The 21011-nt window shown below is 32.4% G+C and overlaps 1 protein-coding gene across 1 annotated transcript in view; it reads right to left on the bottom strand.

Annotated features, from left to right (window-relative positions):
• The window catches only part of LOC142336521 (uncharacterized), a 105468-nt gene extending 93922 nt beyond the window's left edge, over nucleotides 1–11546 (bottom strand). The window contains exons 1-2 of the mRNA XM_075385427.1: nucleotides 10973–11546; nucleotides 5860–6234 (exon numbers count right to left, since the gene is read on the bottom strand). Of these exons, the coding sequence (XP_075241542.1) occupies nucleotides 5860–6234; nucleotides 10973–11055 (458 nt within the window). The 5' untranslated portion in view covers nucleotides 11056–11546. The remainder of the gene's footprint in view (nucleotides 1–5859; nucleotides 6235–10972) is intronic.
• Nucleotides 11547–21011: the final 9465 nt, after the last annotated feature.

Genomic DNA, 21011 nt, shown 5'->3' on the forward strand with positions numbered 1-21011 from the left:
ACTCGGAGTCTGTAGCAGTCTGCAGAATTGAATCGAGCCCATTATCATCATCACCAGGCTCAATCAAGAAGTCTCTGGAAGTGGTCGATGTCTTGTGGTGAACTGGGTTCGAAACATTGGGTTCATATGCAGATTTATCATTTGTACTGATATTTTGCAAAGAATATTCGATGGTAATTCCGATGTTGTTTTTATTGCCGACCGTAACAGAATTTTCAGAGTTTGAAGAATCGGCTTGTAAACGCTGGATACTTTTATCAATAGTTTCTTCTGCTTGAAAAAAAGTTTTTTTCAGTCATTTATACAATATTTGTACACAAAATATTGTTATATTACTCAATAACTACAAAATAATTTACTACAAAAAGTACAAAAAAGGGCGAGGCCAAAAGCGAAAAAAGGACATCAAATTGAGGTTAAAATAAGTTTTCGACACTCGGGACCAATTTATTGAGTTTCTATTATGTTTATTAAGAGTCTTTTCTATTTGTGCCCCCCCCCCCCCAGCTTTGTTGGGATGATTTACTTTGTAATGGTACCTGCTCAGTAGCTGGGGGTGCATAACGTACAGAGGGGGCACAAACGGAAAAGATCCCAAATTTTTGTAGTATTCATTGGTGTTAAGAACGATTGGTGGTAACGTTATTTCATCGGTAAGTTGTCCAGTGAAATTGATCGATTGTACTACTCGTAAAAGCTCAAAAACGTTTATACTTTTTGCACCATTTTTATTTTCAGAAAATTTGAAAAGTGCTATTGCGCAAATAAAAGATTTCGCATTTTTGTTTCGTTAGAAGACCTTAACTTGAAGCCCTGATTGTAATACTCTATAGCAAGACCATTGTGTGGTCAATACAACAAATGTACAGGAAAAGAATTGCATTAGAAGATATTATTTTGGACTCGCAAAACTAAGCCGTTTAAACTCAGCTATGAATTCGACTATCTAAAGATCAGTGAAGATGGTCCACGCACTACTATGCTACATCCGACGTTTACCTCGATGGCAAAATGATATTGCTGTTAGTGTGTGCATATAATTTGGGCCCTCAGTCTCACGTGCCATATTTTCATATAATAGTCGAGTATATAACGCCACGTGCTCTGCAACTGGGGCCGCATAACGTAACGGGGGGGGGGGGGGGGGGGGGGCAAACAGAAAAGATCCCATTTTTGGGACACATTTTGATAGAAGTAATTGTTTTTTCATTTTTCAATTTAACAACAAAATGGAGGGCCATCATTTTTACTATTTTAGCTTTCAACGAAATATTTAACTGTATACGAAGAAAATCGGATCTTTTCCGCCTGTGCCTCCGGCCCTCCAGTACGTTATCCGTCCCTTAGTTAGTGACATTATATAGTAAAACAGTGTGCAAGAATATAGCACATACATCCGATAGTCAGAACTAAGCCTTCTAACTCACTCAAAAAGAAAAGGAATAAAAGGACAAAAAACATTGCCAATATTAAGCTAAACATCATCTTTTTAATCAAAAGAGGTCTTAATAATGCACAACCACGTGATCTATTTCAATTTTTTTATACCATTACAAGAACAAACGGAAGAGAAAAATTAGTGTTATTTTGTATTGGCTTTTTTGTGATACTTTTTTGCGTAGCACATAAATAACTGAATAACTAGTTAAGTAAAAGTTGATAAATTTTAAATGAATTGAAATGATCACCCACAACTTTGAACACATTGAAATTTTTTTTTGAAAATTTCAAGGTGTTTAATGAAATATATGAGCAAGAAATGAAAAACTTTTTGTAGTTGTCATACCATGAAGATTTCCAGAACCAACTGGAGAAAATTTGAAACAAAAATGAAGAAACTTGCGTTTTTTGGCATTATCAGCGTTTGAATAATAAATATGACATTTTCAAAGACAGAGATAAGAAAGTAACATAGATAAGAAGCTATGTTTGTTGAGATCGAGAAAACACAACAGAAAAATTACAAAACTTTCGAAACAAAAATGAACTCAATAGTATTTTTTTGAGTTTTTGAGAATCAATTCCAAAAAAACATCTAGATATCTTTGTTAATTTGGGCAGGCTCTAACAAATTCGAGGACTATTTTAGCGTAATGGGTGAAGTTATTAATTTTTGGGGGAATAAATCTTTCAATTTTCATTTTATATATTCATGTGGTTTTATATATTCAATTTTCATGTGGTTATATATTCTATACCAACTCTGTGATTTCAAAATATCTTTTCTGAAGTTAGGCTGTGACAAACCTCAATGGCAATACATATTAATGTGACAAAACATTGATTCCCAAATGCTGTCTTCTGAGATAATTGCGAAAAGACCTACAAGGTTAGGTGGGAAATGTTTACTAACGTTATTATGCTTTGATTTCAGTTGCTCGATGATAAAGGATCTCATATGCTTTATCATTGCTCTGATCATAAATAGTTAAGATTTTTTTTGTTTATGTTTTTTGTTTGTGGCTAAATCACCGTTTGCCTCAAAAATTTTTTTTCTATAAGTCACGTACACTACTCCGATCTATGTTAAGCCCAACGTTCGGGGAACAGAGAAAACTCTGTTCCCCGAACGTTGGGCTTTGAGATAATTGTAAACAGAGATCTGCACATATTTCGGCGGGAAATTGCAAAAAGGTGAAAAAAATTGAGGGAACTTGAAAGCTCTGATTTTTTTATTTGATCCACACATTATCCTCTGAGCTGTTCAAAAATGCTCTTCCTAGATATGAAAGTGAGCAATTTGGGAAAGAATTGTGAAGATGAAGAAAACGCCACAAGTTATGAAATACCTGGTCTTTCCCACTATAGCCACCCAGCTTTTTGTTTATATAACGTAACCCCCCCCCCCCCCCCATAACCGGAAATATAGCACAATAGAGGAGGTATAATTTGATGGGGGGGGGTATAATGGGAAAAAGACAAAAAACTCACCAACAACTCCATGCTCTTGCATTTCGAGACGATCATTCATAGTTTCCAAGTGCTCCATATCAAATTTAACAGCTCAAATAACTAATTTTCTCTCGTATTATTTATCAGCGTCAATTTGCGTCAGTGGCATAAACTCACGAAATAATTGTTTGATCCTTTAGGTATTGTTTTGATCAAAAGTGATTAAAACTATTTTTGATTACCAGCAAGTGAGCAATAAACAATTTATTCTTGCTTGATGTCATGATTAGAAAAAAATATCATCACTAACACTGTGCGCAGTTTTTTTAATAAACAAACTAACAACTTTGGAATACCAGGAACTTAATTTTCTGACGCTATATGCAAAAAATCTAGGCCAAGTAAGATACTTAGTTTTTATAAGAAACAGTAATTATTTTTTGGTCGCTGAGAAACAGAATTTACGTCATTGACAGTCTAGCTTTTCATGCGCAAATCACAAGGTCGTCGATCGTATTTTAACTTATTTTGATAAATGTACGTCACGATACTTCACCTTCGCCTCCAAACAACGACAAGGAAACTCGTTTAAAATCCGGATCTTTTTCTTCCCTTACCAAAGGAACCTTACAAAAATAAACCAGTTAATATCCCCAATCTTATGTAGATTACAAAAAATTTTTGATATATTTTGTTCTTACCTTGCGTCTTCTCAACTTGAGTAATAAATTTGCATCGTAAAAATCGCTGACGCCAAATATATATGTGACAAAATATTCTTATCCGTTTCCATTAAACGTCATTTTGGATCTTTTCCGTTTCCGTTTGTGCCCCCCCCCAGTACGTTATGCACCCCCGCAATGAAACACGTTCCATTGCGTGCTAAACAATTATGTAAAAATGTGGCATGTGTGCCTGGGGGGTGCAAATAATACGCACCAACTAAGATGGGGGGGCACAAACGGGCAAAGATTTTTCTATTTTTAGGACATTTTTGGACATTTTCCTCATACATTGTTCAACAAACAGCTAAGTTCTGGCTCTGAATATTAGCATACACTTCACAAATTCTATAGGCATCCTAAGATATGAATTTCAGTCAAAATACTAAGTGTAAATAAAATTAAGTTTAAATTAACCTAACAAGGAGGCTCGGGAATGAGCGTACGCACATAATGTTCCGACCCCGCTCATCCATATTCTTGACTCAATTGGCTACCTAAGGATGAAGAGATTGAAAACTTTCAAAAAATACACATCGTTCAATAAACAACCAATGAAAAACGATAATGCCTCGCTAGAAGGCCGATGAACGTTGTTGATAACAGGACTACTAGAAAGGACAATAATCAAAATCAAACAACATATATTATTTACGACTAAAACTCGATGTCTATAATAAAAAAATCATAACAGAATCAAACTCGCATCAGATCAAAACTAAAACAAAACAATTTAACCTATACTTCATTAGAAATGATATGGGACATATCCCCAACGCAACTGGTTAACAGGCCGTCAAAAAAGAGCCAACAGGTTCGAAGTCAAAAACAATTTTTCACTTTTGAAAACAATTAATTTAAAGTTATTAATGTCATTTGATATCAACTGAAATCACTAAAATGTTCATTTATATCTATACAGGAATCAATTGAGAGAAGTCATTATCCAATGTTTGATTGCGAAAAATTTCAAAGCAAATGGTATCAACGACTATTGTATCAATTTTAAAAGAAACCAAAAATGCTTTGAAATGTACAATTATATAAAAATCTAACATTTTAAGAAATGTAGTAACAGTAGTAACAAAGCCGAGAAGCAAATGTTTGAAGAAAAAACCGTTATAAAAAATAAATTATAGCTCACTGGAAACGGGCTGTGAACTTTATTTACAGAGATTGAGCTATAAATCGACCGAAAAACTATCTAAGAAGACAATGCTCAAAAAACCAAATTTGTTTTTGAAAAGAAGAATTAAAAAAGTCATAACAGATTTAAGATTACAATTTAAGTCAATCGACTAAATTTCAACCCCCAGGAAGCCAACTGGGCCTGTTAATAATGAGACAAATGTCACGAGCCCACAAAAAATCAAATACATAAGGAAGACAAAACTTCAACCAATTCTACGACATGACACTGTTCAAGGTACTATAATTATTAAATGTTACCTGCGAGAACTGTTGATCGTATTTTCTTTTGATCTTGACATCAACGGGTCTTCTTTATGAAACGCCTGCTTAGACATTACAATAACAAGAAGCCCAAAAATTGAACAGTTTTTAAAGTATGCTTTTTTCTGAAGCATACTTTAAATATGAATAGTTGACAAAAACCGACATTTTTCATGTTCAAGGTGAACACAAACTTCAACATGGTTTTCAAAAGCTATACTGAAGAACAACTGCGTCAGAAAATTTATGGTATGACTCAGGCAACTTATTATGAGTCGGAGCTGGACTTGAATCAGACTTCGAACATGGCACCTAGCTGAAAAAGACTTACCACTGAGTCAGTCTGTGACTAAGCTAAAACCAATATTAATCGTACGTAATTGTGTACAAGAATGCTGCGCGGTTCTGGATTATGACTGATCAGTGTTGATCATCAATTTGTTTATGGTGTAACAGATTTCGGAACCTTCATGAGCAAGTAAACGTTTATGCTCAAAGCTGCGCATTGCTGAATTAAGCTTGAACAGTACTGAAGTTCAATTTAACCCTAGTGCTACGTACTTTGGAATCAATACCAGTACATATAGAAGTCTGCGCAATTCTGATTTGTGCCTGCACAGCACTGAACATCAATTTAAATTTGTTAAAACAGAAAAGGGGACTATTCTGCTATTAAAAAATATCAATTCAAAAATAAGTGGTAGTTTGTTCACAAATGGTTATAAAAATAAAAAAATTGGTTGTCGGAAAATGGAAACAAAAAAGTTCCTAGAATTGGAACCCTGGTACTTACTGTTGGTCGAAATTTTGTCCCAGGGGAATCAGCGAAAAGGATTCAGTTGCCAGTATGACGTAGATTGCCGACATTCTGAACCAGTTTAAGCCATAATCAGAGCTGTAACCTCCCTCGAATAACCTTCTTTCGTGGTCACTCACCTCGTAAAGCGAGAGCGCAACGAACGAAATAAAAGACAAAATGTGAACAAAATTTAGGAAAATGTAATATGAGGTTCCATTTCCGGTAATATTTGTGAGCCATGAAAAAATATTGTAGCAAAGAAGTGAAAAGAGGACTATGGTTGTGATTGAGGTGAAAACGCGAAGTCGAAATAATCGCATTTTGATTGTGCTTTTCTTGTAGTCACGTTCAAGTAGTCCATTCTCAAACCTGAAACAAAATTCGTATTTTTCTGCTATTTTGAAAGTTTGAGAAACAACATTACTTACTAAACACCTTTTTTACACTAGTAAATGTATAAATATCCCCCTTATATGGTAAAATACAGGTATCCCAGATTCAGTTAAATGGTTAAAAAGTACACAATGCCCCCTAGGGCTACTATTTAACATAGGCTAAATAGGCTTACTGCAGAAAATAGTGAAAAAGCTATCATTCCTAATTGAAACCAAAAGTGTTATTTTCTATGTTATGAATGCCGATTTTCATAGTTATGAATGCCTGATGCATAGGATAAGCAGTTCTGCAAGTACGGATTATGTATTATATGAAAACAGATTTTTAAAGACAAAAAGATAAGGTTTCAAGTGATTTTTGACTAAAAATGTGACGAATTTCCACATTTTTTGCAACACTTGTTTAGCAGGGATAAACTTATAATCTCCAAAATTCATTTCCTTGCAAATATTTTTCTCTCGTAAATTAGGTTTCGATGAAGGTATGCAAAAACTAAAAATGTGCAGTTACCCGTTGTTTTGTTATTAGTTAGAAATGCTTTAGTCAAAACAGATTCTAATCAATTAAAATTTAAAACTTCAGCTGTCTTTAAATGGAAGTCATTAAATTTTTTGGGTCAACCGATTTCCTATTCCTGAGAAGAAAAAATTTAGAACTTTAAATACGTCTTCAGTGGATTGTTAGCACGCTTTAAAAAACAAAACAATATTCCAGCACCTTAATTTAATATTCGAAACAAAGGAACATTGGCAATTTTTTTGTGGTCAAACTTTAATAGCTAAATTAGATTACGTAAAATCATAGAGCAAATTAATTCTAGTCTATGTAATGTCTTTATCTAACATCTTTAAGTATTGTGAGTTAAGTACTGTGATTACGTTTGTTGCAAAAGCTAAGAGTGAGTATTTAAAGATAGAACAAACGGGTGAGCTCAAAAGTTTTCTTTTAGTTTTCAACTCAATCATTTCATTCTGGGAATAAACAGAATAATTTAAGGTTTTTAATGTGTTAGTCCCTTTTCGGAAAGGTTGTAATTTTTATGTACTAAAATTTTGTTTGAACAAAATTGGGATTTGAGATCCAAGCCCGCATAATAATCACATCTCTTATGTTCAAACTGAAGAGTTTGACTTTAATGGATTTTTTCTGTTTTTGCCCCTCCACGTCCATTTGCACTCCCCCACTTATACATGCTGCCGCATTTTGTTTGCATTTCCTTCACTTACATATACAAATATGCAAATACGGCGTTTACAATTTAATGACGCAGTAAAGTTTTTAAATTAACACATTTAAAGTAATTCAATTTTGTTTGTAATATAGGCAGAAAACGAATAATGCGTATTTTTTACTATTTTTTTTAGCCTGATTCAAAAAATTGGTTTTATGGTACTAATTTTTTTTGACAACCCGGAACAAAAATTCATCCAATCATCAATAGATACCGGCAATTTATAATGACTAAACTGAAGAATCTCCAAGGATGGGGGTGCAAACAAACTGGTTATATAGGACTGGGGCGGTGCAAACAAATTGGTTATATAGTACTTCGGGGCAAAAACAGAAAATCATCTTTACATCGCCTTTTGTCTAAAAAATTTTTGCCACATTTGATTTTTTTAGATCAATGCAGCAAATAGTTTTCACCTGTCAGTTTGGAAGCAAAGCAAAAATTGTAACATATTGTTCTGTTTTTTAAATCTGTCAGGGAAAATTGATTCGAAGCAATGTGTGTTCTTTCGACGAATTTTCGAAAATTGTAGATATTACTAAATAGACAACACCAAAACTAGAAAATCACTTTTGCTAAATTGATTCAAAACAATACTGTCTCTATAAACAAAAAAGCAGGAAGAAACTCACAATTAGTGTAAAAGCTCTTTCGATAAAAATGTTTGTGATATTTTTTTTGCAACAATATCTATAAACTTGTCAAAGAATCCAAAATATTAGATCAAATGTTTTTTGCAAGAAGCTGAACTAATTTCGGCTTAAAAAATTTCAGTTTCTGCTCCGAAACAGTTGTTCAATCTTTCCAAGTTTGTTTATCTAAGTATCAGTTAATTTAGGGTGTCTAAGAGTTTGTCTGAAGGCTTTTTTGTCTTTTATCAAATAATTAAAACCAATCTAGTGCTTTAAAATAGGTCCTGTTTTCGTATCTTCTTCGGTTTTCAACGGATTAGATTTATTCGTTAGAAAAACAACCCAAAATTGCATAACATAAAATTTTCCAGGTTCCATTCTATGCATTTAAGTCAAAGGTTACTTGTTCTGTTTAAGTATGGCATAAATGCTAATTGAGTTTGGTTCGATATTTTGCAGGCAGTGAAAATTTGTAAATGGTCATCTTATTTTCCTAGCTCAAAAAGATATTTGTAATTTAAATCTCAAATTCAAGTTTGTTCAATAACACTCCGTGATAAAATTTTTGGTTAATTTTTCAGTGTTTTCAAAATGCTATACAGTGTTAAATGATTTAGTAGCTCAAATGAGGAGTCAGATGGCCCCAATTTTAAAGTGTGTTAATATGATTGCTAAATTTCAACCTTTACTTCCCAACAGTTCTTAGATTTTTGCAGGACAATAAAGGAAAAAAATGTTGAAAATCTCTCAAATAGAAAAATTCGCAAATATTAAAAAAGTTATTTTTCGTATCATGATTTTGCCATAGACTTTTGTAACAACTGCACAAAAAATAGCAACAGACTAAATTGGACTGCTAAAGGTGTCTGTTTTCATGGAACTTTTATTAAAAAAACGAAAAATACAACGAATTTTTAGAATGAAAAAATACTACTACAGCTGTTTTATTTCGCTGACTGATTTCATGTCATTTTGTCTTTCTCATCATCCAATTACTTCTGACCAGCTGGTGTTACATTATGACGCAGAAGTCTAGAAAATATCTGTGTTAATGAAAATTGCTTTGCAATGAGATACATAAAATCAGTAAAATTAGGAAACAAGCTTGGTATATTTTTTAGCAAAATTGGTTTGCCCGTTTGTGTGGAATTTAGCTTTTTTTTCAAGTTGGAAATAAGGTGAAATTTTCTGTAATACGTTATCGCTCAATTTTGGTATGTATTTTTGTACTGAATGTAATAATGCACAATTGTGCTTAATTTATTGCGCGCTTTCGAGCATGTAAATGTGATTTGAAACTTTTTAACTGATCATGTATAAGTGGTTTCAAGATTGATTACTTCAACATGCAAAATTGGTCTAAAGGTTTATGAATTGAGATTCTTAAAGTGGTTTAAAGCACAAAAATAAATCATATACAAGTGAGCCTATCATTTGTCACACGTATAAACTGCCCTAGGATTCAAAAACCGTAGTTTATTTTTAAATTATCAGTTTTCCTGGTTTATTATCTTGATATTATTTCATATCAATAATTTCATATTTCTTGAGAGAGGTACCTGAAGAAAGATAGTTGAGTTAATCCTTACTATTTGATTATCGCTCCTATCACCAGAATAAAATTTTAATGTTTCTTGCATAAATTCACATCGATTTCCTACTCATCTTAATCTGTCTACAGAATTAATTTTATCAGCTTAGCCGCGTTAAAATTTCTTGCTTCAAGATATTGAGAAAAATGTGTCATAAATCACTGAGGATGAATAGAAGGACGTTTCACTTAGTGGGATTTATTGGAGGGATTTAAACACTACCTGTCAATGGACACCTGTAAACAAGCGCAAAAACTATAGACGAGAAAGTCAATTGAATAGTTTTGCTGGAAGAATTCAATTAGAATTCACTCATCAGATGATATAAACAAGAAAAACATAGTAATCATTTCATTTAGAATTCACTCATTAGATGATGTAAACAAGAAAAACATAGTAATCATTTCATTTAGAATTCACTCATTAGATGATGTAAACAAGAAAAACATAGTAATCATTTCACATGTGAATAATATCCCTCTATTTTAGATTAATGTTTATTTGTTTATATACACCCGTCAATAAACGCAAAAAAACTGAAACAACTCAATTAAAAAAATTTTAAAATAAATTTATAGAGAAACCACTCATTAGTTGAATTAAGCAAGAGAAAACTGTTATCATTTGATGTGCAAAATTTATAACCGAAAAATCCATCTATTGAGTATCAGTGATTTTGGACAATCAAGAGTAGTTAAGAAGTTTCTACAAAAAAAACATCCGGTTTAAAGAATAAATTGCTCTATAAATACTTGGAAAAATTATTCACGTTAGCGAAACGGCTCTATGTGTTATGAACTCAATTGCTATTGTTTAATAAAGTTTTAAAGGACTTTTACATTCTGTGCAAATAGTTTTACTATTTTGTGTTTCAGACAAATGTAACTTAAGTTATTAGCGTTAAGTTATAACTAAATTACGAGCTTACGGAACAGTTCTTCTGACCACTCATTCAATATTTTTTATACAATTTTTTTTCCATTTGCTTTTATTGATCCAATCTTAATTGATTGTTAATTACTATCTGGCCTGTAAAAATTTATAGAAAAAAATTACCCCAGATCCTCAATTTTTGTTATTCCGTACAAAATGCATTCTCCAATTTTTTGTATTTCGTTGCAAAAAATCGAGAATCGTTCATAGATTTCTAGTCATTTTTTATGGTTCGTTTACAGACAACCACAATTAGTTGTATATTTATCTTTAACGGACACCCATTGTTTTTTTATTAACTATTAATAATAAACAAGGCTTACCTATGACGAAGAAGGGCGTTTTTGTGCGCTTTTGCACACAATTTTGGTCGGGACAACGCGAACAAAACAGATAATCTAACCATTATTGTAATAATTTGCAAAAAAATTTGTTGAAAATTTTCCGTAGTTTTAATGTCAATGAAATCTGTTCAAGGAAACGGGACTAGACGAGGATAAATAGACAATAAACGTGGAAGTCATGGGAGGAAAAGTCTTTCAAAAATGGAAAAGGGGAGGTGGAAATGAAATAGTTTCCACTTCATTTTGCCAGCAGTTTTTAACTAAGCTAATCAAGAAAAGAGCGCTCTTCAGACGAAATTGACATCTATCAATCGAAGAATAAAAGTACAAATTTATCAAATTTCACCAAATTATTAACCAGACAAGATCAGCGCTTTATAAAACAGGCATCCGCGGTTATCATAAATATAAAGTAAAATTGTAAATTTTAATCTGAATTTATACGAATTATTTCCTTACAAAAGGGTGAAATTAACAGATTTCTCTGTTATAAGTAATCTAACCAAAGCAGAAATGATAAGCTTCCATTTTTTCTACAGTTTAGGAAATAAAAGGAAAAGTAGATTACCAAATAAGAGGCAAACGGGATAAAAAATGGGCGCGATTTTCCATTGATTTTAGCATTACAACAAAAAAGCCCAATACGAAAAGGATTGTGATAAAAAGCAAACTGTAAGTCAATATGGCCTATTTACAATGTAAAATTAAAATTTCCACCTCAACGTTTAAATTCGCAGCAGATTTTTTGCTATTTTGTTAAATAGATGTTATCAAAAGGCGTCAAATTTTGAAACAAAAACACGCAGCTTTAGAAATTTTAACGAGAGTTTTTAACGCTGTCAATTGACTCTTGAACAATTTATTTGATGCTTAAAGGCACTCAGAAAGGTTAAAAGTATATAATTGAGATTAGACTTTTTTCTTTTCAAATAGGAATTTTTTGAATTTTTGAGTAAAATGAGTTAAATTTTCTTGAAGTGCAAAAAGGGCATAACATGCAAAACTTTATCAAATTTAAAACGATGTGGGTAAACTGTTTAATATACATAAAGCCGAAAAAGTGTGAGTAAAATTTTAAATGTTTATAGCTTTTAAGAAAAAAATCCTTAAAAATTCAAAATGAAGACAAAATAAAAAATCCTGCAATATTGCTGAAAATTTATCTTATTTGCTGTATTCGTTGAGAGCAAATGATAATTTCAGTCATTCAGGCATGAAAACCTGCGGAAATAATGAACTGAATACATTTCATACTTCATCCACGTTTTCTGAATGAAAAAAGAAGCTTTGTTTGCATTGCATAATGAGCGGAAATTTCCACCTGATCAGGCTGAAAAGTTAATTGTGTTACGTAATCCAACTTGCTGTGAATGAAAAGCCAATTTTACTCTCAAGAATATCTCATGACTACTGATTAGATTTTTTTGATTGAATTTGAAAATACAATATTATGAAATAATTTAATTAAAACGCACAAATAGTTTTCAATAAGATAGACTTCGTTAACAGGTTAATGGCAGGTCATTCCTGCTCGAAAATGAACCCATAAATGAACAAATAACAAAAAAGGTTGGTTTGAAACTGCACGAAAACGTCAAACTTCAAGAGTTTAGCACCTTATTTTCAGTATTTTTTGTTTCATTTGATGCTTAAATTTTTTTCACGTAAATTTTACAGAAAAATGAGATGTTCACCAGAAATGGATTGGTTATGGGGGGGGGGGGGGGGGTAGATATTTTAAAGGGAGAAGGTGAAGAAAAGCCAAGAATTTACTAGTGACTCTTTCATGCAGCAAAGTGTAACTACTTTTTTGTTCTAGGATTTACGTGACTTAATTTGCTAATTCACTTAACTGCTGATCAATCAAATTTGTTATGATGATGAATTAGGAATTCTGCAAAAAACGATTTACGGTAATATAGTAAAAAGAACAAAATTTACATGTATGCGAAATTAAATTCAACAATGGATACCTCATTCGTGGGTTTGAATATCATCTGCAATAGGAAGTATAATGTAAAAAGGAAATTTGTGAATTATCATGATTGAAGTCACATAAACAAATTGAACTATCAAAATACTCAGCAGTATTTATGTTAACAGTTTCAGAGGAAATATTTTTCGCTCAAATTATGTCATGTACTACAAGCCACGCTCGGAAGATTTTTTAAGCGCCTCAAAGTAAAGTGAATTGAAAAAACAAAACATTTATAAGCAACCTGATGGCATTTTCATTGTCAAAAAAGGCGTTTCCGGTTTTGCTTATTATCAAAGATGTATCAGGCTACGAATCATGTTAAATTGTATTGAAAAAAAAACAAAAAATAACAGTTGTATACGTCCCTCTTAAATCTTATCGCTTTTGCTATTTCCATTTCCGCATCGTTACTAAAATTTTATGCAATCAATAAATCTTTTTAAGGAAAATTCCCTCCCCATTTTTATATCTGTCGTTATGATTGCATCAAGCCCTTTCTCAAGGATTAAACAATTCATAAGTGAAATTTATTCCAAATATTAAAAGTAAATTCAAACAAATAATAAAATAAAAAAAAAAGAAAATAAAAATAAACGTAAAAAATTTAATTTTTTTTTTAACAAAAAAAACTCTTAAATATAAACAACAAAGAGGCTCAATTATGTGCGTAAGCACAAAAGGTTCCGACCTCGCTCATCCATTGTTGACTTAACTGGCTACCAAATGACGAAGAGATAGAAAACTTTCAAAAACATACATATCATTCCATAAACAGCCAATGTAATACATTAAGGCAAACCTGGAGGGCCTATGAACGTTGTTGATAATATTTCTACTACAAAAAACAATAATAAATATCAAACAACAAACATTATTTACGACCAAAACGCGATTTCTAAGTTAAAAGAAAAAATCTCAACAACTCTACAAAAAATCTCGTAGTAACAGCAGTAACAAAGCCGAGAAACAAATATTCGAAGCTAACACTGTTATAGAGATGAAAATATAGTTCACTGGAAACGGGTTGTGACCCGTGTTTACAAAAACTGAGCAACAAATCGGCCAAAAATTTAATTAAAATTGAGGAAGCTCAAAAACCCAATTATGTTGATGAAAACAAATATTTTCAAAAGTCATAACAGACTTCAAAAAATTACAAAAAACAGCGATGAATTAAATTGCAATACCACAGGAAGCCAATTGGCCTGCTAATAATGAGACTAAGTCATGACCCCTCAAAACAACAACAAATATACAAAGAAGCCAAAAACTTCAAACAATGTTACAAGATCACACTGCTCAAGGCAATATAATTATAAGATTTTATGTGCAAGAACTGGATATCGTCATTTTCTCCTCATTTCAACATCAAAAAGTGTTCCTTCAAAAAGGAATGCGAAGACATGACAACAAAAAGATTCCCAGATACTGAAAAGTATAAAAAGCTCGAGAATTTTTTAGGATATTAATGGTCGAAGCAATCAGTCACAACATATGAATAAGCGAAAAAACGTATAAAAACGCCTGAATTGACAAAATTGATTGCGATTCTTACCTAGTGAGATTGAGTCACATAGTGACGAAAAACAAAGCAAAAAGGATAAAGGTGAAAAAAAGTTCTTCTTTAAATTTTTATTTGAAAGACATTAAAACAAACAGCTGTGAACTGAATTCTTAAACTAGGTTCGGTTACAGGTCAGGGTAGAGGTCCTGGAAAAGCAATTGAGACCTATCCTTATTAGGTATACGGCATAAAACAACAAAAAGAAAGACAAACATAGGCAAAAACAAAAAAATGATCCATAAAAATTTGCGAGATAACTGTGTCTCAGCCCAAAAAGCATAAACTCTATAATAAAAACAACAAAATGTTCAGATACATGCTATTTCATCGCTCTGAATTTGTCTTATTGTGCTTTCCTTCAATTGCACTTGTCAATAATGCAGTAATATGACAAGGAAACAAACTGAACTCATAAAATATGCAGTTATGCTAAAAAAAATGAAAACGCGTAGTCTCAAAACAAAGAGACCAATAATTGAACATAAAAAACTTACGGACAAAAATTTATAACCCACAAGAAATTGGTTTCTTCCTGTTTTGACTGAGATAGCGCCCAAAGTTGAGAGAAATGAAATAACATAGTGGCAGAGTTCAAAAATTAACCGATGACTTCTTAAAACAACTATGTTCAAAGTTATATCAGACATTAGGTAACAATTGAAGGAAGCGTCAAGGTTCAATCATACCTCTTGAAAAAGATATGGATTTCTGACTGGCGACAATAAGTTAATGGGCTTAAAGATTGGCACAAAAGATAACAAATGAATGCAAAATTCAAGAATAACATAAAATTTTTTTTACGAAGACAATTGGTCAGAGCCATAGAAAAGGCGCTTAACTCTGAAATTGTAATATGATCTTATTGTGTTTTGCTTTTGTAATGAGTATCTGCCATTTATTGAGCCTTGGTTTGAATTGTTTGTAAACAAAGTACATAAAAAAATTCACATAGCGGAAACATTTTGAAAAAAGGTCGCGCCCTATTCAGATCTAAAAAAATTTTTATCGCGAGGATCCATGGCAAGATCAAGATCAACCCAGATGGCAACAAAACACACATTACAGATTCAAATACACATTTGTTCAAATGGTTGCAAAATAGATCAATTTTTTAACAAAATCTTTCATTTTGTCCAAATTAAAAAGGCCTTTTTTATATTTAATGAGTTTAAATTAACAAAAAATGGCAAAAATTATAATTCCAGAAGACTCTCAAAACCAGTGGATGTACAAAAAGCTAAATGTTTAGCTGAAAAGGAACATGGCTGCAGTTTTAAGGTATTTACTTCCAGAAAATTTAAAGCAAGTCGGCTAAAAAAGCAAATTTGGTCCCTAATTTTGGTTAAAAAAAAGTAGAATTTTGAAAAATTTAGCATAAATTTTAGCCAACCAACTCAAACCGAACAATTCAGCAACCCTCTTTTATCTTTAGAGATAAATATAATAAGACTACAGTCAACAATTTGAATAAATTTTAGCAAAATTGACGAATATTAGGTCAAAAATACCGAAGAAGTGAAAGAAAAAACGGCTAACATTCGTCTAATATTCACAAAATTTAAAGCTCAATGACATTCTATAAAAAGTTAAATCAAAAAAAAAAATTTTTAATTCCATATTCTACGCTGGACGGGCTTTTTAATGATACCACTCACAACTCTTTACGATGATTATATCGATCGGCCAAAATTGTCTGAACAAAAGGAAACCCATTGGAGTATATAGTTCCTCCCTCCCCACTAAAAGTCTCGTTGGGTCTCGTTTATTGTAAATAGTATCTGTCTTTAACTGAGCTCTGAATTGAAATTAATGTCCGTAATTTGAATAAAAAACATTTAAATAGCGGACAAATTTTGAAAAAAAGGTCGTGCCCCATTAAAATCTACAAAACTTTTATCATAAAGATCCATAGTGAGATCAATATCAGCCCAGATGATGCTGCACGTCTAACAAAACAATCAATTGGTGAAATAGTTGCGAAATAGATCAATTCTATACAAAATTTTAGAATTTGTCAAAAATAAAATACGCATTTGTATAATTATCGAGTTTAAATTCGCAAAAAACTGGCAAGATTTTAAAACCAGAAGACCCTAAATGCCAGCGGGAGTACAACTAGCTCTTGTCTTAGTTAAAAGAGAATCGGGCCGCAATATTAAGGTGTCTACTTCCAGCAAATTTAAATCAAGTGGGATAAAAATCGTATTTGTTCCCATTTTGACGTAAAAAGTCTGAATTTTAAAAAATTTAGCCAAAATTCTAGCAAAAAAACTCATATCGAACAAATCAACAACACTCCTCTATCTTTAGAGATAAAATCTATAACACTACAGTTAAAAATTTTAACGTATTTTAGCAAAAATGTTGATAATTTGGTCAAAATTGACAAAATTTTCGTCAAAATGTTAATAGAAACAGCTGAAATACGTCTAAAATTTTAAACCTCGATAACTCCCTATAAAAAACGATAAACGATGAAATCTTTTTAATTCCATATCCTACACTGGATTGGCTTTCTAATGATACCACTCACTACTCTCTACGAGTATTATATCGATCGGCCAAAACTGTCTGAACAAAAAAACCCTTTTGAATTTATAGTTCCTCCCCCACTAAAGAACATCACAACAATAAGTTTTGCGAAATTTCAAACATATATTAATAGCGTCTCCCTGTTATAAAATGAAGCTGATTTCATTTTTGGATAAAATATTTTATATCGTTTTTTCTCTTCGGACCAAATAGTCATTTTTTTCTTATTACTCCCGAATTATGATCACATTTACACACGTTTTTAAAAAAGCGTTTGTCTCCATGTCCCAAAAAATTAAGAAAAATGGATTCATAAACTTCTTTTTGGCTTAATTACGGTTTTCAAAAAATATCAATCATGGCATCTAGTGGGTATCAAAATGCTCGTGTCTTAATAATTCAAATTGTTTACTCTTTAGTTGATATTCAGGACTGTAATTTTTAAAATTACTATACACTTTACAATAAAAAGTCAATGAGAGGTCAATTAGATTCTTCCAGGCATTATTTCTCTCGATGTTTTGATTTTTCAGCTAGACTTTTCGAAACGAAAGTTTACTTACTTTTACTAGCTCAAGATTTATCCCAACTTATAAAGAGAGGGCCCTCAAATAAGCTGTTTTCAACCATATTAATTAGATAAGTACCAGGTGTCCCGACTGTTCTTGTGTGATTCGCAGGAAACTACAAACTTGTACGTTTTTGTGAAGGCGAAATTGTGAACCAATGGAATACACAATAACTTTGCAGTAAGTTTTTCTATTTTGCTAAGAGCATTGTCGGAATATCGAATTGTATTTTTTTTATCAGACATTTTAAAACAAAGTGTTTTTTCTATAATTTTTTAAAAATGTTTTGTAGAGATTACGCAAAATTTTGCAGAAAAGTTTATTCGATCAAATAAATATAAATCAAAATAGAGTAAAATGTCTTTTTGCTTGCAAAACGAGTTCTGGAAATTGACCGAAAAAACTAGCAAAACTACAGGAAACAGAAATGTTTGGAAAAACTTGCTGCCGTAGAGGTGTAAGAGAAAACAGTGCGAAAATCTAAAATTTTCAGTTTAAATTTGCACTCATCTGCTTTTATAGTGTAAATATAACAGCAATCGTAGGTGCAATCGTTTTAAGACGTAGGTGCAAATATAACAGCAATCGTTTTAAGAAGTTTATCGAGAAAAACTTTCAAAGAATATTGTTTCATTCTATAAGAACACTTTATTTGCAGCCAAGAAAAATATGCTTCGTACTAATCTTAGAGACTGAATTCCAGTTCAATGTTTGCGCAGAAAATGCGTTGGATATATTCAAAGGAAAAACTAGCGGTTTATAATTTTATTGCAATTCACATTTTGTTTCTGATGAAAAAACAGAAAATGAGGAGAGAATATTGTATACAAGTTTAAATATTTAAAAGAACCGTTATGCTCCAAAAGATATGAAAATTGTTTCAAGTGGATACTTGTACATATGCAGTAAATGAGAGTTACTTTGTTTTAACATTATCTTAGCAGCAAGATTTTTCTCACTAAAACAATCATTAAGACTGAAAGTATTGTATTTTAGTTGATAATCATAAAATCAGCTTCAAAAAATCTTTGGGTGAAAAAAAAACATTTCCGTATTGTTCCGATAGTGGCATCAGTAAAAGCCCGTCCAGCGCAGAATATGTAAATAGAAAGATTTTCTTTTGAATCTCGTTTCTTCAAAGGTTTTTCAAAGGTTTAAAGTTTTGTGAAAAAGCAGACCGGTCTCCGTTGTTTATATTCACATTTTCTGTAATTTTTTAAAACAAATTTTGTCAGTTTTGCCAAAATTTGTCAAAATGGGTAACAACAGTGTTATTGGTTTTACTTTTAAAAAGGGAGGATGGGTGCTGATGAACTGTTTCATCGGAGTTCTTTGGTCGAAATGATTGCAAATTTTTTGAATGTCAGTCTTTTTCTTTAAAAAGGCTCCTTTAGCCCACTTTGTTTAAGAATGCTGATACATAATTTATTTTCCAAAGGATGGCTAGTTCTTTTTCGTTTGCTAATGGTGATTTCTTGAACTAGAAAATTGCCCCTTTTTGCTAATTTAACTAGATATGTATTTAAAATCCATCATTTTTTTCAGACATATTGAAATTTCTGATTTGCCAAAGTATATAGTTCTGTATTTCGTAATTATGTGCAACAAGTAGGTGTTTTAGTTTGATGCAAAGTTTTATCAGGGCTAGTTGTCTTCTCTTCGTGGCATCCTTCAATCGGTATTTGTTCGGATATTATGTGGGCGGGATTTTTTTAAAACTACTTTTATATCTTTTTTTGTATTTTTCATGTTTATCACCAGTGTGATTATCTAGTCTGTGGAGATACGTATCTGAGCCACAAATCCATTAAGAGTTTGTAGAGTGGGATTCGAGGCACGAATCCAAGCTTTTTCTAATTTGTGGGATTACCACTTTTAATTTGTTTGGCAATTGAGCTACCAATGCAACCGCGTTTTAACTGCCGTGGAAATCCTCCTCGAATCCAATAGGATTCTTCTTATTTGGAAACAAAGTAGAATAAGAGCAACTGAATTAAAATGATGAAAGTTAAAGGAATGACAGGATGATGAAAGTGGTTTATGTGAACAACTGAAAACTTGACTTATTAGTCGGAGGCAAACTTAAAATAGGTGAACACTGACTTTTGAATAAGCAAGGACAATTTTAAACAGAATTGGTACTTAAAATGAAAAATTTGAACTTAATAAGGTACAACCGTATCACATATCCTCGGCTCCAAAGAAATTTTTGTTTGCAACAGTATAAAATTTAGAATATTAATAACATATGTACTGATTACTATAAATAGTAGCTAGTAAAGTCAACAATCAATTAACAGACTGTTTTAGTGGAAGTGAGGGACATATGCTAATGAATTATAATTAGTGGAATTCATTCACATTTACATTCACTTGGAAACATACCATATAAATTAAAGCACAATGGAGGTGCGAATCCATTAATGTAAATATTTATGGTGAACAGCTACAGGACCAACAATTAATTGAATGGCTGTAAAGGAGGGACATTTACAAATAAAAATTGAATGTCAACAGAACAATTTCACAATTGTGACACGAATCCAGATCAGTTTTAATAACTCACAATTTAAATTTAAATGAATGCAATAATTGAAAGTTTTGAACTTAAGTTCAAATTTGGTTTTCAGCATTGAAGACACTCATAATAACTTCTCTAGCGTAATTTTCATATTCATAATTTTCAGGGGACCAAGTCCCAACTGGAGGGGGTGAAGGCGGACTCACTATCGGAAGATCAAATGAGGTCTCCACTACTGGAGGTTGTGACGCCTCATCTTGAATAATGGTCTCAATGACCGGGTTTGCTGTCCTTGATCGTTTGGGTGCAGGAGCAGCAGAATCGTCACAAACAGAGCACAAAGAACTTTCAGATCCAAAATAATCTGGGGCTCTGCGATTTCTTTGGGACTTTGAAATAGTAGGCGAAGTTGAGGAGGATGCGACCGACGATGCAGCAACTGAAGAGGCATTGGACGTATTGAGTGCGGATTGGGAAGAGTGTCGTGAACGTTTTCCTCCTGCTTGAGGCTTCTTTGGCTTTCGTGATTACATCGCATTGGAGATGTTACTATTAGCCGACGAACCTCCCGAGGCGGCATCAGATTGCGTCGGTCTGTGGCGAATCTTTAATTTCCTCGCGGTACTCCTTTTTGAGGTCCTTCATATGCTGAGAAATTTTCTCCTAAGTCGTTTTCTCATACGGGAGGGGACGTCGTTGGGCATTTTGCCAAATATCCGTTTTACGTTCAGCGCGAGTGCCAAACTTCTTGATGTCGCCATTGCGCACTCGTACTTCAGGGACTCCAGGTTCTTTATTAACCGTTGTTGTATCCGATGTGCGTTCTACAGTACTGTCTGGAGTCAATGTTTACC

The sequence above is a fragment of the Convolutriloba macropyga genome, chromosome 3 (assembly GCF_964194025.1).
Source record: "Convolutriloba macropyga chromosome 3, txConMacr16.3, whole genome shotgun sequence".
In the NCBI taxonomy this organism is placed as follows: domain Eukaryota; kingdom Metazoa; phylum Xenacoelomorpha; order Acoela; family Convolutidae; genus Convolutriloba; species Convolutriloba macropyga.